The sequence below is a fragment of the Gopherus evgoodei genome, chromosome 11 (assembly GCF_007399415.2).
Source record: "Gopherus evgoodei ecotype Sinaloan lineage chromosome 11, rGopEvg1_v1.p, whole genome shotgun sequence".
NCBI lineage: Eukaryota > Metazoa > Chordata > Testudines > Testudinidae > Gopherus > Gopherus evgoodei.
The window spans coordinates 76,904,157-76,921,982 of record NC_044332.1 but is presented as its reverse complement, the minus strand read 5'-3'; the positions used below and the strand labels follow the sequence as shown (position 1 = coordinate 76,921,982).

Below are 17,826 nucleotides of genomic sequence, written 5' to 3'. Positions count from 1 at the left end.
GTGAGTACAAAGATCATAAAACAATAGGGGTTATTGTTTTTTTTTCTTTTGTATTTACATGTGTGTAGTTGCTGAAGTGTTTAAATTGTATTCTTTTTGAATAAGGCTGTTTATTCATATTTCTTTTAAGCAATTGACCCTGTATTTGTCACCTTAATACAGAGAGACCATTTTTATGTATTTTTTCTTTCTTTTTTATATAAAGCTTTCTTTTTAAGACCTGTTGGAGTCTTCTTTAATGGGAATTCCAGGGAATTGAGCCTGTAGCTCACCAGGGAATTGGTGAGAGGAAGAAATCAGGGGAAATCTCTGTGTGTTAGATTTACTAGCCTGACTTTGCATGCCCTCTGGGTAAGGGGGAAGAGAGATTAGATATCTCCGTACTAGTGTTTTCCAGGACTGGAAACGGAGAGGGTGGAGTCCCTCTGTTTAGATTCACGAAGCTTGCTTCTGTGTATCTCTCCAGGAACCCAGGGAGGGAACACCTGGGAAGGAGGAGGGGGAAGGGAAATAGTTTATTCCCCTTTGTTGCGAGACTCAAGGAATTTGGGTCTTGGGGTCCCAGGGAAGGTTTTTTGGGGGACCAGAGTGCCCCAAAACACTCTAATTTTTTGGGTGGTGGCAGCTTTACCAGGTCCAAGCTGGTAACTAAGCTTGCAGGTTTTCATGCTAACACCCATATTTTGGACGCTAAGGTCCAAATCTGGGAAATATGTTATGACAAAAGTAATGATTGGACACCCAAGGTTATAAACCAAAGGGACTGGGATGAGAAGAAAGAGAAAGTTAAGGCTCACTATCCGGTGAAACTTTCCAGCAGTGAGATCTGGAAGGCTGTGGGACAGTCTCCAAAAGGAAGGGGTGGAAGCCCAGTTGCTCTGGACTTTTAAAAGTAGCCTGCACAGAGCACTAGGGAATAATTCCGCACCGACCCCTGGGGAAAGATTAGCTGTGACCAGCTAGGGCTCTTCTGGCTCATATAGATGCTAAATAAAATGTCAGTAAAAGTCCATAGCTCCTATCTGGACCTATGGCCTGGCTTCTCTGGTCCAGTTTTGGTCCACCCACTACAGAAGGGATATGGACAAATTGGAGAGAGTTCAGCAGAGGGCAACGAAAATGGTTAGGGGGCTGGGGCACACGACTTACGAAGAGAGGCTGAGTGAACTTGGGTTATTTAGTTTGCAAAAGAGAAGACTGAGCAGGGATTTGATAGCAGCCTTCAACTACCTGAAAGGGGGCGGTTCCAAAGAGGATGGAGCTTGGCTGTTCTCGGTGGTGGCAGATGGCAGAACAAGGAGCAATGGTCTCAAGTTGCAGTGGGGGAGGTCTAGGCTGGATATTAGGAAACACTATTTCACTAGGAGGGTGGTGAAGCACTGGAATGGGTTACCTAGGGAGGTGGTAGAATCTCCATCCTTAGAGATCTAAGGCCCGGCTTGACAAAGCCCTGGCTGGGATGATTTAGTTGGTGTTGGTCCTGCTTTGAACAGGCGGTTGGACTAGATGACCGCCTGAGGTCTCTTCCAAACCTAATATTCTATGATTCTAGGATTATGATGAAGCATTGCATGCTAGGACCCGTGTTCTCCCAGGGCAGCACCTACGTCTATGTGAGTTGCTCTTTTGTTCGCCCATGTCCTCCAAAGCAGGAATGGCTGAACAATGACCTCAAAGCAACACTGAATAGTCAAACCCAAAGCGAAGGCGCACGCGCTCAGGGTAGCCCAGCAGCTCCCCACACTTGCCTGTTTGAGATTGTAAAAGCCTTGCTTGTCACAGTTGGGGATGTGCAGGGAATAGAGGTGCTCCAACGGGCCACGCTCATCTGGCAGACGCATGGTTGAGATACGTTCCAAGACCTGATCCAATTCCTGCTGGCAGGGGGTCTGAAAAAAGGCCAAGAAAGCAGAAAAAAAAATAATCAGGGAAACAGCAGGTTTCAGCCAAAACAAAAGAGAGGACAGATTCTTTCCCCTTTCTCTGACGTATGCAGGGTAAGGTCAAGGCCCTGGACAACCACCTAGCAGGAAGAGGTATTGTTTCACAGTTCTCACTCAACACAGCCTTCAGGTTGCTCTCAACAATCAAAGAAAAAAAAATCCCTTCACAAGCACTTGGAGCATTTACCAACACAGCCGACTTTTCCTATCCGGGCCTTCTATCAAGGTCGCTTGACCGTCAAAGAGGTTCCCTCAAACTTTGTGACATATTGGCAAGTTGCCCAGAGACCCTGGCACTAAATTAGCATGGGTACTTACGTACAGCAATCAAGCCTTCATACACAATCACCGTAATGTTAGTCTTTGCTTGTATTTCCCCTGATAGATGAACAGAAACTGCTAGTGGACTGAATTCACTAGCAATAAAATACCCACAGCAACAGCTTTGTCTTTAAGCCAATTTTACTGGAGAGAGGGGGTGCGAGGGCTTCACATTGACAGAAGTCACAGCTGTTTACAAACATTACTGCAGCAGGCTGGGATTTTCAGTGGAATTTAAGGGAGTTAAATGACCAACTCCTATTAAATTTCAATAGGATTCAGGAGCCTGTCACTATGAGACACCTTTAACAATTCCAGCCTTAGGGTCTATTAGATAGAATTAAAAAGACAGAGCTTCCAGAGGTAATCCAGACTGAATCTATAGGTTGGATCTCAATGCAGTCTCCTGCAATTTTATGGAACTCAGTGGGATAAAAACTGGGAAAACACCATAACGAAGAAATCGTAGACTGGAGGCAAAATATCTGAGTGGCATCACATCATAGAAATAAAGACACTACGTTCACCTAACAGCTACAGAAATTGGAGGGGGGGGTTGTTTGTTTTTTTGAAGTTGTGTATATACTCAATATTGCGGCTGCTGAAACAATTGGTTATATGGTACAACTAAATTTTTTATCTAGTTGTTAATATAATAGTCAGGTGAGCCTATCTGAAAACAGAAGATTTTTGATAGTTAAAAGTCCCAAATATGCTAAACCCAGATATGATAAACATTTGTATGCCCCTTCATGCTTCACCCACCATTCCAGAGGACATGCTTCCATACTGATGATGCTCGTTAAAAAAAGAATGCGTCAATTAAATTTGTGACTGTACTCCTTGGGGGGGGAATTATGTCTCCTGCTTTGTTTTACCCGCATTCTACATATATTTCATGTTATAGCAGTCTCGGATGATGACCCAGCACGTTTGTTTTAAGAACACTTCCACAGCAGATTTGACAAAATGCGAAGACGGTACTGCTGTGAGATTTCTAAAAATAGCTACAGCACTTGACCCAAGGTTTAAAAATCTGAAGTGCCATCCAAAATCTGAGAGGGACAAGGTCTGGAGCATGCTTTTAGAACTCTTAAAAGAGCAACACTCTGATGCGGAAACTACAGAACCCAAACCACCAAAAAGAAAATCAACCTTCTGCTGGTGGCGTCTGACTCAGATGATGAAAATGAAAATGCATCAGTCAGCCCTGCTTGGATCATTATCAAGCAGTACCCATCATCAGCATGGACGCATGTACTTTAGAATGGTGGTTGAAGCATTAAGGGACATATGAATCTTTAGCACATCTGGCATGTAAATATCTTGTAACACCGGCTACAACAGTGCCATGCAAACACATGTTCTCACTTTCAGGTGACATTGTAAACAATAAGCAGGCAGCATTATCTCCTGCAAATTGTAACCAACCTTGTTTGTGTGAGTGATTGGCTGACCAAGAAGTAGGACTGAGTGGACTTGTAGGCTCTAAAGTTTTACATTGTTTTATTTTTGAATGCCCTTTTTTTGGTACACAATTCTACTTTTCATGATAAAGAGATAGCACCGCAGTACTTGTATGATGTGAATTGAAAAACACAATTTTTTTCTTTTTTACAGTGCAAATATTTGTAATAAAAAATAAATATAAAGTGAGCACTGTACACTTTACATTCTGTTTTAATTGAAATTAAAATATTTGAAAATGTAGCAAACATCCAAAAATATTTAAAATAAATGGTATTCTATTGTTGTTTAACAGTGCAACTAATCACAATTAATCTTTTTTATTGCTTGACAGCCCTATTCAATATATACATTTTAGGATTTAGGCCCTGTGTTATATTGTTCATTTTCAAGGAAAATAACAAATCTCTAATTAGTGATGTTAGTTTAGCTAGGGTGCGTGGGAATGTGCTGTAATGGTTTATTTTGGGAACGTTACCCATTAAAAAGAAAACTGTAATTGCTAATTCTCTGTGTGTAGCTGTCTTATGGTGAAGACTAGGACTTGATTCCTAAGAAAAGTGAAGAAAGTGAATCCTATTATAATTTCCACTTTTCATATTTAGAGTGTTCCGATAGAAAGTCCAGTTGTTGTGTCTTACAAGGATTTGAATTCATGGTCTGTGCAGACACCTTAAGTCAGTCAGAGGTGTTCTGTAGCACAGAAGGGTAAGTAACTCGATTTACCTCCCCTCTATGTAGGTTACATGGCACTGGAGGAGAATCACATCAGACTGTATTTCTTTTAAGATGCTCCAGTGATTCTCCCCTGCGGCCTCCCTCTTTGGGTTTTGGGTAGTTCCAACGCCCATTATACAAGGAATGTCTGACTGCACAATTTCCCACAGCCCCTACTAATCAGCTACATTTTTTCCATTACTTGGCACAGAGTGCAACTTGCTGCTACCCTTTCCCGTTTCTACCTCCCCTTCGCTTTGGAAAATGCACGGCCACCCATGAGGAGTGAGCTCCCCGGCCCCCTCACACACTTCCAGAACACAAACGCTTTGGAGTGAGTCTTAAAACAATTTTAATGCCCTGCTTTGCCAGTCTGTGTCAAAAACTTTCAGGGACTCAAACTCTGCTTGGCACAAGGCCAGGCAGAGCAGGCAGGAGCCAACTAGATCAGTGTTTCTAGCAACTATGAACATACAGAGCGGGAGGAAAGCCCCTTGTAACATGGCTGCTCCAGGATTATCCAAAAGATGTGAGCACAGGAGTGACCTGTATCGCCTCAACTCAGCAAACTGGAGGATATCAAAAAGTGAATTAGAAAAGTCAGCGCTGGAGGGAGCAGAGACTGCCTGGGATTCTGCTAGGTGAACTAAAGAAGTGAGTGAGTTGACTGATATCCAGGATCATTAAGGGGCAAATTCTCTTTCTCTGTCCAGCCAGCATTCCCAGTTTGGGACAGGGGAACTTGCTGAGCATCAGGGGGTTGAAAGATTCTTCACTCTCCAGCCTCAGGGCTGTGGTACATACACACACATGCACACACACACACACAATGGGGGCAAACCCTGCCATATCAATGGATCTGCTAGCTTTGTCTTCACTCCTCCTTAAGCCCCTCTGTTCCTCAAGCTCCCTGCACAGGGTGGTGGAAGGAGTCCCAGGGGATCTGGGTTTCCCAGTGCACAGGGGATTTATGTAGCAAAACTGTCCCACTTCCACCAGGCTCAGAGCCTCTCCAACACCCCACTGGTGAGCAGAATTTACCCCCCACAAGGAATGTGTGTCGCCCTAAAGGGACACTCGGACAGCTTAGGCACCACAAGTTAGGGTTTGATTAGCAGGAGAGGGAGCATTCACGGACCCTACTAGGAGTGGAAATGTTTTCATCATCCTTCCCCCTGCATCCCAAACAAAGGTCCCAATTCCAGGCTTCACTGCAGCCCCTTTGTGGCATCTGAGCCACCATAAAGAGGACACAAAACTGGCATAACTGGCAGCTGGCTAATATCCCCAGCGCCAGGGCACCAGGGAAAGAGTGTCCCCAAAAAAGAGCCCTGCAGAGAGGTGTGCTGAAGGAGTGTCCTAGGCTGGGTGAGAGGGGGACTGGTTGGTGCTTTGCCCTTGGAGCAGTTCACATTTACACTCTAGGCCATGCTGGCTCCCAGACCTGCCCAGACACCAAGATGGAAAAGGCAGCATTAAATCACCTTTGCCCCTTTCCAGGAATTGTGTATTCTGTGCTGCACCCCTCAGCTGGATCTGGATTTAAACAAACATTCTCCTGGAGTGTTCGATGCCCAAACCCAGTGCTCTTGGTCTACTGCCGCGGGTGCCATCAAGTCTCAGCACTGCAGCTGTTAGATTTACCCTGTCAGTTAAATATTTTTAATGAAAGCTTCAATTCTGCAGGAATCAGCAGTTTAAGCCCCTGCTTGGCAGGTATTTTAAACCCCTTCTCTGTGTGTGTTTATACCACACCCACCACTGTGTCTAGGCACCACTGGCAAGTAACAAAGCCATGCAAATTGCAGCAGGATTTCTCTGGGCTTCCCCAACCCGCCCTCCACCTGAGGGACAAGTTTTCCCCTCTTCTTGCCATACACAAGCCTAAGGCTATGTCTAGACTGGAGACCTTACGACTGCACAGCTGTACCAGTGCAGCTGCACCACTGTAAGATGTCCCGTGTAGTCACTCAATGCTGACAGGAGAGAGCTCTCCCACTACCATAATTATATCATCCCTAATGAGCAGCAGGAGAACATCTCCCGGCGAGAGAGCATTGTCCACACTGGTGCTTCTGGTTTTTTTCCACACCCCTGAGTGACATAAGTTTTACAGACAAAAGTGCTAGTGTAGACACAGCCTAAAGGTTTTGGTGGTTTTAAAGCAGGGTCTCCAGAAACAAAGCCTGTTGGGCTGATAAACCACAAGTGAAAGGTGACAGACTGAATTCCTTTCCCTTGTTTCTCCTATTTTGCATTGATTTCCCTTTAAGAAGATGACAGTTCACCCAATGGTGAGCTTTCCCGATGCACCCTCAAGCTTCCCACAATTTACACATCCAGCCAACAAGGTGCATGGTGGATTACAAAAGATTTTCATGACAGCTCATCTTAATTAATTAGTCTCTTAGAGTTGGTATGGCAACTTCCCCCTTTTCATGTTCTCTGTATGTATATCTATCTTCTTACTATATGTTCCATTCTATGCATCTGATGAAGTGGGCTGTAGCTCACGAAAGCTTATGTTCAAATAAATTTGTTAGTCTCTAAGGTGCCACAAGAACTCCTGTTCTTTTTGCGGATACAGACTAACACGGCTGCTACTCTGAAACATGACAATATTGTACAGCAGCTATGCCTGAATTAAACAGGAGTACTTGTGGCACCTTAGAGACTAACAAATGTATTTGAGCATAAGCTTTCGTGGGCTACAGCCCACTTCATCGGATGCACAGAATGGAACATATAATAAGAGTGTATATATATATATATATATATATATACACACACACATACAGAGAAGATGCCATACCATGCCTAAATTGTCCACTAGAGGGATGAAGTGGCCATTTATCGAGATCCTTGGAGGACACATCCTCACAACATGGGAAAGGGGACTAAGGAGGAATCCTCTCCTGCCAGGCTGCAGAATATAGGCAAAGCTGCTCATCAGAGGCTACTTCAGCCAACTCTACACACTCCATTCAAGCCCCTAATATGGGATGAAAGACTGATGGATCCATACAGCTGGAGATTCATAGGCTCATCCTCCCTCCCCTGGCCCATGCCTATCTGCCCTCTATACCATGCAGGTATACGCTCCCTACAGGACTTACCTGAGCCCAGATCCAATGCCTTGCACAGAAGCATTGTAGTGGCTCTTCTAAGGCCATGGACACTAGGGACAGGACTTTTACCAAATGTAGCAGGTTACAGAGCTCTTCCTCTGTAATTCAGAAATTGCAGCATGCAGACATAAGGATGACCATGGCCTGTTGGGATCTGTGGTCTCTGTAAGCATGCATTTATAGGGAAGACGACAGCCCACTGGCCAATTTATAGAGTGCCATCACTGGCTGTAGTATTTATTTATTATTTGGCGTATGCAACCTAGTAAAGCCAAGCCACTGCATTCTTATCAACCAAGTTCAAGGCCCGAAGGCCTCCAGGAAATTGAGTCATTTTGCAGTCCTCAACAGTATGCGCCATGGTTTGTGGCTGCCCACACTGACAGTGGATTGTCTCTAAAACGCCAATGAAATTCTGCTGCAGCATAAATTCCATGCCCGGTATGAAACCGGTTCAGAAGGGTCCCTTGCCTTTGTGCTCAATCAAATCCGGGTTGACGTTAAGTGGGGTCTGAGACAAGATAATTTTTTGTCACTTTCTCTGCAGACCATGAAGCTCACCATGTGTCCTCTACCATAAATCCCTCACCCGGTAAACTTATCCACATCGTGAGGCGCCGTGAGGGCAGATGACCATGTGGTGGGCTACAGTGTCTTCAGTGAACTGAAGTGAATCTGTACTGAACAAGGATAAATCAAAGATTCCCAGAGGGATGTTCATTGGAGTCATCTAGAGAAAAGGACGTGGAGACACCAAGCCTTGGACAAGGAGCCCATTCACACCACTGTCACCTACTGCTGTTTAGTAGGAACAGGTCCTGTTCCTACAAAGGTGGATGCTTTGCATCCCTTTTAGTGCTTTAATGCATAACACTGTAGAATTAAGGAAAGCAAGGCCTTCTCACTAGCACACAAAGTTCACTATTTGTGTGTTTGAGCCCAGTTTCAGGCCAAAACAAATGTTTGCTTCATTTGTTTGCCCTTTTTAAAAAATGGTTGTTGCAAATGCAATGATTGACATTTTCCCCTGGGAGTCTGCACTGGATCCAGGCTAATGATAATTCTCTCCCAGCCCTCCACTCCTCCACCCCCATCAACACACAGTTTTTGCCAACTGACCCTCATGGATGATGGCCGTAATTTCTTCAACTCTTCATGGTTGTGGTGGTGCTTGACGACTTTGCCCATCTGTCTCTGCTGTTCATTCGCTTTCTCTCGCATGACAGCAAGCTCCTTCATGCCAGTCTTCACGGACTTTCTCCCGCCACCTCCACTCACCACCCCGGGGGTGCCATCCACATAATTCCCCGTAAAGACTTCAAGCTCCTCATCACCATTGTCTGCGTAAAACAGAAGGAAGGTAAAAAAAATCCCAATCTTTCTCACAATTCCTTCCTGGATCGTTTCAAGGCTGGCACATTACCAAGACACAAATGCAAAATTTAAAATCACATTTTCCCTTTAATCTGGAAAGTAAGGATGGCTCCTTTCATTAGGGTATAATTACCTCTCTTAAAGATAGTTTAGAGCAGAGGGGAAATCATTTCTGAGATACTCCGGCTGGTTTTATTTGCCCTTCTAAATTACTTACTTAGGCATGTACTTTTCCCATCATAAGTCCAGTTGGGTTTATATTTCAGCTTCAAAGCTTAAAACTGAAGTGATTAGTAATGATACTTGGGGTCTATCTATCATCACCCAGTGTATCTACAGGAATACTTACTCCATGTGTGTTAAAGTAATTGTTCGAGACTATTCTCAGAAATAGCCGCCACTGTTTTACTAGTGCCATAATTTTTTGGTAAACCTGCCATTTCAATGATACTTCTTGACAGGTCCAACTTCAACCAAATATGCTATATTTGGCTACTTCTCTCAACTCCAACACAAGTGCAGGTGCTTTGAGCTAAACATGCCACTGTTGTCAGCATCAAGACCTAAAATATAATTTAGCAAGATCTGACTCAAGCAGCAAGAAAACTCAAGGTTACAGTTGGGCTTACTCCAAAACTCTGCACACGTTTTGGTTCTCCTACAACAGAATGTGTAACATTGTGATCCAATCTAGTCCTCCCTAGGTCATGGTTGTCACTCTGCTGCAAACCACAGCCATTATGTGGTAGCAGTGGGGGCAGAACTCATGTTCCCCAGCTTGCTTCAAAAGCACACTCCTGACAAATCTCACTGCTAAAAGAGAACGTCCACTAGCTGTTGTCAGTACAGTGCTGAGGAAACACAGAGGAGCAGTTCGGCTGAAAGTAGTGGAATGCACACACATGAACCAGTCATTGCAATAGTCTAATATTTGGTAGATTTTCCCCCATTCTTTAAGAGCCTGGAGCACATATTAGTTACTGCTGTGACAAAAGCTAGGCTGTATTCATCTCTCAAAAGAGACATGCATACAGATTCTTTCAACATGTAAAGAACCAAATGTATAACTCGGGCCTTTAAAACCTACAGCACGTCAGCAAACTCCAGTAACTAAAGCCTGAAATAATCTGGGATTTGTGTTTCCAGTTGGATGTAATTTCACTTTCAGCAATCCAGCACTTTGGATGTCAGCAATGGACACAAAGTGAAATAACGTTAGAACCGTGTGTGATGGAATATAGGTGCATGGGCTATACCACAGTTCACATAACAGTCCTAATTTTACAGTTCTGTCCTACTTCCTAGGAGATTAAGCTTGTAAAACATTTACATATTTCCACAACATGATGTTACCTCAGGACACAAGTGTGCTGTCAGGACACAGAGTGAAAACAACAACTTAATGCTCTCCACGCCATCCTAGGAGCTGGCCAAGGATTACTTTCTAATAATAATCTTAATTGTTTACATATCGAGGTCTCCAATTTAATTAGAAACATATGATGATGTGGGGGGACAATGACAAATTAAATTGCCTTTAAAATGAATGGAATTAAAGAAAAAATATTGTGCCAAACCCCAGCTTTCTGGAAGTTGTTCGAGGATTTTAGCCTTTTCGTGTTATAAAGCAGAACTCAAAACACAACCAAGTTTTACCCATTTCCTAGAAATAATTAACTTTAGATGTTGGTAAATTACAGTTGAGAATGAGTGGTGTGCTTGCCAATAAGGTCAGAATTTAAGACTAACAGAGAAAATGAAATGGTGCTATTTCACTCAAGCTTTTCCACAGCTTCATTCAGAAAAAAACTTGAGCATGAGCTAATGTATAGCAAGTAAATCTAAAGCAGGATCAGCCAGTCCTTTCCTGATCAACTCCTGTTGCTTCCTGCTTTTCACTGAAATACATATAAATTTGCCCAAGTAAGCATTGTTCTAGTAAAACAAGGCCAGATGGTAAACATCTTGTCAGTTGGTTCATTCACAAAATCTGCTTCTGATATTTTCATACAATTTTTATTCCCAAAGCTAACAAATATAAAACCAAAGAAAACACTGGATGTGAGTGCACACGCTGGAGATGAGAGAGAATGGTTTTGGAAACAATGTGATCATAAGAGTTAAACTGCAGCAGGAGCCAGAAATCTCTAGCTGGTAGAGACTGCATCCCTTCCTTGCCAATGCAGATCTGTTCATGGTGATCCTTGCTTTCATCACCTTTGGACTGGACTCCTCGAACATGCACTACCTGGGGCTGATTGCAGGAGCTATGTGCAAGCCGTTGCAACTTTTCTTAGGGCAGGGCTGCAGACTCTGTACTGGGTCCCTGTTCAGTACCAGTTCTTGTCAAAGCTGTGGCCTGACACTGCAGCTGATGGGCATCAGAATAAAGCTCTTGTGAGGTGGGGACCTGCAGCTGGGTAATGGGGGTGGGAGGAAGGATCACCATAATCAAAGCTCGGATCTTGATCCTTTCAGAGCATCATGGGGGATATACTTCTTTGCATAGGTTGTTCCTCAACAGAGGAAGCAACAAAGTGGCCAGCCTGTTTTTTTCCATTCCCTAGAACAGTGGTTCTAAAACTATATTTGGTAGACCCCAATAGTCCATGGAGTATTTGCTGGTGGTCTCTGAAGAGCTGGCTGGACATAAGGTACTGGCTTTCCTTGTTCCCAGCTACTGCACTGCGTTAAAGTCAGCAACAAGGACTTTCACTCTACAATGACCGAAGCAATAAGAGCTAAACAAGGAAGCAAAGAAGATGGCCCATGCTTGGAAAGCAACGTGAGTCCTTTAATACTTGTAACGTGTTCAAGATGTGCGTGCGCACATGCGTGAGGCAGATTGGACTGGTTTAGGATTATATTTGACAGCATCCATTTCAAAGAGAAAGCAAACATCCCTAGTGTAGGAGTCTGGATGCAACAGCAAAATCCGAGAGAGAAAAAGGACTCGAGGCTGAAAGAGCACATAATACACTTTGAGCTAAATAGTGACTTTTTATAGCCAAGTACTTTTTTAAATGCTGCCCGAGAGAAGCAAATCATTTTGAAAAGCATTATGCATCTATCCAGAAACCAATTATGCCACCCATTGACCCTGAAGTATTGGGTAGGGGCAAGCACTAGTTTGCGTTTGTGATACATCTCTAACCCATTTGTCATACACCCTTCTGCCAACCAATTTCAATTTACACTAAATATATCTACTAAAAAAGTGGTGCTAAGATTCAACACAATTATGTTTTATAGTTCTTCATTTTTCATATGGCATGTGGAAAACCTCCTGTTCTCTTTTGGATCAAAAGGTAGAGTGTTTCACACAGGGCGGGGTCACTTGTGGCAGAAGTCAAAGCAGATAGCAGAAGTTCTACCTAATATGCATTGATGTGGAGTCCATGGAATACCTCCCTGTGTGCCAAGAAAATGAGTTCTTACAGCTTTCTCTATGGAAAACTCCCATTAGCTTCAATCAGATTAAGATTTGGCTGCAATTAAAGCATATTTAAAATGTACATCAGCTAATGTCTGTAATGCATTACACAGTCTGACCAAAACTTCCAAGAGCAGGCACCAATTTCCATTGCTTCAGTCTTTGGGAGGCCAATTCCAGCTCTCTAGAGGGCTCAGGTGGAACACCTGTATAACACTGAGGCACTCAGAATCAGTCTCACTGTAACAAAAAGCATTATTATGATGACACCATTTACAAATGTTATCAGTTCCCAAACACATCTGAGTTGCAGGTTGGACTTGTGCCAATAGCATTCCTTCAGGGCAACAGCTCCAACCTGAACCATGAGCTGCCTGGGCAGCATGCAATTTGTTACTGTCCTTCCTTGGAGCACCATTCTGTGTCTATTTGTTTTTCTTTAGCACGAGCTCACATGCACTGTGACAAATTCAACAACTTGTCTATCTCACGTGTTTACAGAACGTCTAAGTGCTGATGTAGGCGCCAGTCCTGCAATGAACTCCACTCACGTGGACCATGGCACTCACCCAGAGACCCTTTAACTTGAGCAGGGTTCTGCACATGCACAGGGAGCTGCTTATGGTGAACTCACTGGAGGATCAGGGCCTTAGAGGCCCAAAAGTATCTCTATTTTCTCTCTTTAATAACGGCACTCTGCTTATGACAGCACATTTCATCTGAGGACATCAAAACACTTTACAATTAGTTAACCAGGCCCCACAACACCCCCAAGAGAGAGCTATTGTCCCCATACTGCACATCAGTAAACTAAGGCACAGAGACATTAAGTGTATTGCCCCAGGACACACAGCAAATCAGCGACTGAGGAAGAGAACCCAGGAGTCCTGAATCCTCATTCCCTGCTCTAATCACTAGCCACATTCCCAGCATTTAGAGCAAAGCTGTTTTTCTACTGCTGTTATGGAATGAAAGCCATAGGGATGGCTGCAGAAAGATTACATGGAAAAGGGTGGGGAGGGAGCACATAAAAATCACACCCACCCGTCCAGCTGTCCCCGTGACTCTTCTGAAGTCATCTCAGTGTTTTCAGGAGCAACCTGGGCAAAGGTTCCTGTCAGTGACTCCAGAGCAGATTTTGCTCATGTAATATTTAGATAGCTGAGAAAGAGTTTGGCAGCAGCAATCATACCAGTGTTCTGATTTCCTTGAAACAGGCGCTTCAAAGAACAAAAGTTCCTATGTGATCTCTCCCCCCCCCATCTTCTCCCCCACAGGGCCAGCTCTACTGTTTTTGCTGTCCCAAGCAGTGCGCCGAATTGCCACTTCGGACAGCGGGGGCGGTCCGTGCGCCTTTAGGGCGGCAGGCGCGTTTCCGTGGCAGCGGCAATTCAGCGGCAGTTTCTGTCTTCAGCTGGAAGACAGAAGCTGTGCCACCATGCACAGCTGAACAGAGAAGCTGCCGCCGAATTGCTGCCGCCCTAACGGTGCATGGACTGACCCCACTGTCCGCAGTGGCAATTTGGCACGCTGCTTGGGGGAAAAAAACACCCGGACTGCCACCCCTTGCAGATTGCCGCCTAAGCACCTGCTTGAAATGCTGGTGCCTGGAGCCGGCCCTGTCCCCTCGCTACAAAAAAGCCCCCACTTGTTTGCTCACGGACATTGCTCACAAACACAGGGCTTTGATTTGATGCATGTCACCTTTTATATTCCACCTGGTCTTCTCTGGAAGGACTTTGTTACAATTCAGTTGCATAAACAAGCAGGATTTGCTGCATCTCCCTGAACAGGTTACAGTTCAACATTTACTATCACCCCATTCCTCCTCATGCCAAAGAAACACAGGGGGATTGACGGGGATGGTGGGAAAGACCATAATGAGAAGAATGGAACCAGCAAGGCGGAAGGCAAGGTGAATGGGGTGGGTGTGACAGTGAGGTGAAGTTGGGGGGAGTTGTGAGGAAAGGAGAGAGTGAGGATCTGGGTGAACTCCGGTACCTTTGAAGTCAATGGATGTGTCGCCTTTGCCTTTTTAACTCTTCATTCAGAAAGCAGCCCAGAGGCTTCATAGCAGGCAGCACTCTCCCTTCACAGATCTCTCCCCTGCCCCCACTTCAACCCCCCAATACGCTTTTTTGGTGCCTAAACATTCACTCAGGGGGATGGTATAACCATAATATCCAGGGCCGGTGCAATCATTTAGGCAAACTAGGCGTCCGCCTAGGGCGCCTAGTGGTTGGGGGTGCCTAAAAGTCCCCTCAGGCGAGGAGGTGGAGTGGAGGTGAGCTGGGGGAGGGGTGCGGGGGGAGGGCTGCCCACAGTAACAGGTGGGGGGGCACACAGGGGAACCGCTCCCCACCCCTGCTCACCTCCACTCTGCCTCCTCCGCTGAGCACACAGCCCAGCTCTAAGCCTCTTCCAATCAGCGCCGCAAACCTGGGCGGGGAGGAGAATTAGAACAGCGCCGGTGTGCTCAGGGGAGGACGCGGAGCCTAGGTGAGCTGGGGCGGGCTCCCCAGGCAGGGTTAGCTGCTGGGGCGGGGGGTGGGGGGGGGTGGGGTGGGGGAGTCTTTTTTTTTACAAATTCCACAGTTTGAACACAATTTATTGTGCACTTTACTACACAAAACCATACTGAATAATTTTAGCTAAAGACTGAATTGCCTTTGAAAAAAACGATGTCTTTTATGGTTTATCTTTGCTACTGAACAAGAGCACCTGTATTCTAGCTCCAAGAATGATAAGCAAACAAGTTCTTGCTTCATCCTAATTTGGATTTGTGCCGCTGTCATTGGCAATCTTGTTTTCTTTTTGGAGATGAATTCAGGAATAATTCAATATATCTATGCTGCACGTGTGACCTATCCTTGGCCAGGCAGGGTTAGCTGCCATTGGGGGACGGGGGAGAGTCTCCCCGGGTGAGGTTAGCTGTCACGGGGGAATGGTGGTGGAGAGGGGTTAGCTGTCATGGTGGGGGGATAGCTGCTGAAGGGGGGGGCTCCCCGAGTGGGGAGCTTAGTTAGCTGCCGTGGGGGGGCGGGGTTAGCTGGGTTGGGGGGTGCAAAGTGGACGTTTCGCCTAGGGCGCGAAACTTCCTTGCACCGGCCCTGATAATATCAGATTCACCTGCTTGCCCATAAGTCATCTGAAGTGCTCTATTTTCAAGCAGTTCATTGGGTTTATAACCAACACAGAACTAATATGAGTTCTGCTCCCATCACGGATTCCCGATTCACACGTTCCCAGGGAAGAGCTTGTGTCATCTGGACCACGGTCTCTCATCTGCTGAAGGAAATGTGATAAGGCCCCTTTCCCCTTAACTGGATACAGTATCCTCTCCTCCTGTTCTAAAGTATTGTGCAGTGTTGCTGTGTGATGGTGCGATGTGCCACCTGAGGCTGCTGCTGCCGTAATTTCATCTCTCATCCTCAGCTATGTGCTAATTTTCACAGTCACTGCCTCCTGTTCCTTTTGCTCTCCTGCCTTGGCTTCGACAGTTCTGTCCTCTCTTGATTCTCCATGTACCTGTCAGACTGCTCCCTCAGAGTCTCTTTGGGCTCCTCCCACCAATGTCCAACTAGATCCCTCCAGACTCCATTCTCTGAGCCTCCTCTTTTCCCTTTATATTCTCTTTTGGATCATCCTCAAACTCCTGTGGTTTTGGTTACCATTTTCCTGCCAATAACTCAAATCTAGTGCCCCCCATTGTGTTATCTATCTGTTCAGTCTCCACCATCTCCCCCTGGATGTCCTACTGCCCTCTCAAATTTAATATGGCAAAAATGAGTTTCCTGTTTCCTTCCTTCCTATTATCTTCTCTATCATGCAAGCTCCATATTCAAGTGTCTCTACTCTTCTACTTCCACATTCTCGCTCTTACCAAACACAGTCACATTTTCCTCTACAATCCACATCTCCTCTCTCTTTCCATTGCAAAATCCCTGACCCATACCTTGACAAACTTTGGCCTTGACAACTGCGACATCCTACTGTCTGCGCCCTCCTCCTATGTGGCCTAGACAAAATGCAGCTGGTAAATCTGTCTTCCTTGCCCACTGCCCAAACAATGTTACTCCCTTCTTTGAATCCTCTTGTCCTCCCCATCAAATTCAAGATCCCCATTCTTACCATCAAGGTTGAGCAGTGCCCTCCACTACAACAAATCCCAAATGCAGAGCCCTCCACTGCTCAGCTCTCACTTCCACCTGTTCTCCCAAGCTGGACTCTAAAATGTCCCTCCTGTATCCTTCTCCCATTCAAGTCTTCCACACTCTCTGGAACTTCTTCCCCTGTCTTGTGCCCCACACACCCACTCTCTATTCATTCAAATCCCTCCTTAAAAGCACACTTGTCCCATGATGATCCACAGAAGGAACCCTATCATACATAACCTGCACTGCTTTCAGAGAAGGGTTTTATAATCCACCATTGATGTATCTGAACCGTACTGTTTGTCTAGTTTAATTTGTGAGCTTCTTGGGGCATATTCCATAATGTTTTCTAGGATTGCATAGTCCTAGTGTGATTTAGTTGATGGAACTCATTAAACAATCATTCGTTACACGTGCACACTCACTCACATACCCTGATGTTGCAGTCTTGGCATCCATACAACTCCCATTTACGTCAAAAGGTGTTTAAAAGCTGCCTGTGTGAGAACTGGTGAACAACCCATAATTTGTAAGTGCTTTGAGATCCTTCTGGTTAAAAGGCACTACATAAAAACACAGTATTTCTCCTGCCCGCTCTGTTCGGTCTATCTATGCAAGCAGGGAGTGAATGATTAAGCAAGAGAACGGTATGTTCTGGCGGGTCGTTGCTTAGCAAGTTCCTCTTCTTGTCCGGGCTGCCGGCACAGGGGTGATCCAAAGGGTACCCAGTGCTCTCCTCTGGCTGTAGCATTCCACAGGAAACAGTTTTAAATCCTTCATTGTTCAGCAAAGGCACTAGCAGTTCAGTGCAAATAATAAGCTTTTAGAGCAAAGGCGATGGAGAGGGGAGGTCATCCCAGGCCCTCATCTTCCCCCTCCAGTTATTGGATCCCTTTTTCAGGATCAGATATGTGCTCTCCCCATTTCAAAGAAGGAGCCAATGTGTGATGCTGCATGATTGATGCCACCTTATGAATCTGAACTCTGTACATGGACTACATCACATATTTTAGATCCAGGTCTAGATTAATTGCTAAGATGAAAGATGCAACATCATACCAGCCAGGAAATGGATCTGAAAGAACAGTTGCTTGATCAGCCCAATATGCACCTTCAGTAAAGAAAACAAAACCAGCAACTTAGCATGTGTTGCCTCAATTGCTATTTGAACTGTTTAACCCAAGGTCATTCAGAATTTGTCTCATGGACACATCTACCCCCATTCATGGGCACGTAGCATCCCTATGGCAACTACAGCAATTGCTTACTTGGAAAAATAACATTAGGGA

General features: G+C 45.1%; 1 protein-coding gene across 1 annotated transcript in view; it reads right to left on the bottom strand.

Moving 5' to 3' along the window:
- Positions 1 to 17,826, bottom strand: part of IGFBP2 (insulin like growth factor binding protein 2) — a 107,392-nt gene that overhangs the window by 11,345 nt on the left and 78,221 nt on the right. Inside the window, exons 2-3 of the mRNA XM_030579376.1 lie at positions 8,696 to 8,916; positions 1,749 to 1,889 (exon numbers count right to left, since the gene is read on the bottom strand). Of these exons, the coding sequence (XP_030435236.1) occupies positions 1,749 to 1,889; positions 8,696 to 8,916 (362 nt within the window). The remainder of the gene's footprint in view (positions 1 to 1,748; positions 1,890 to 8,695; positions 8,917 to 17,826) is intronic.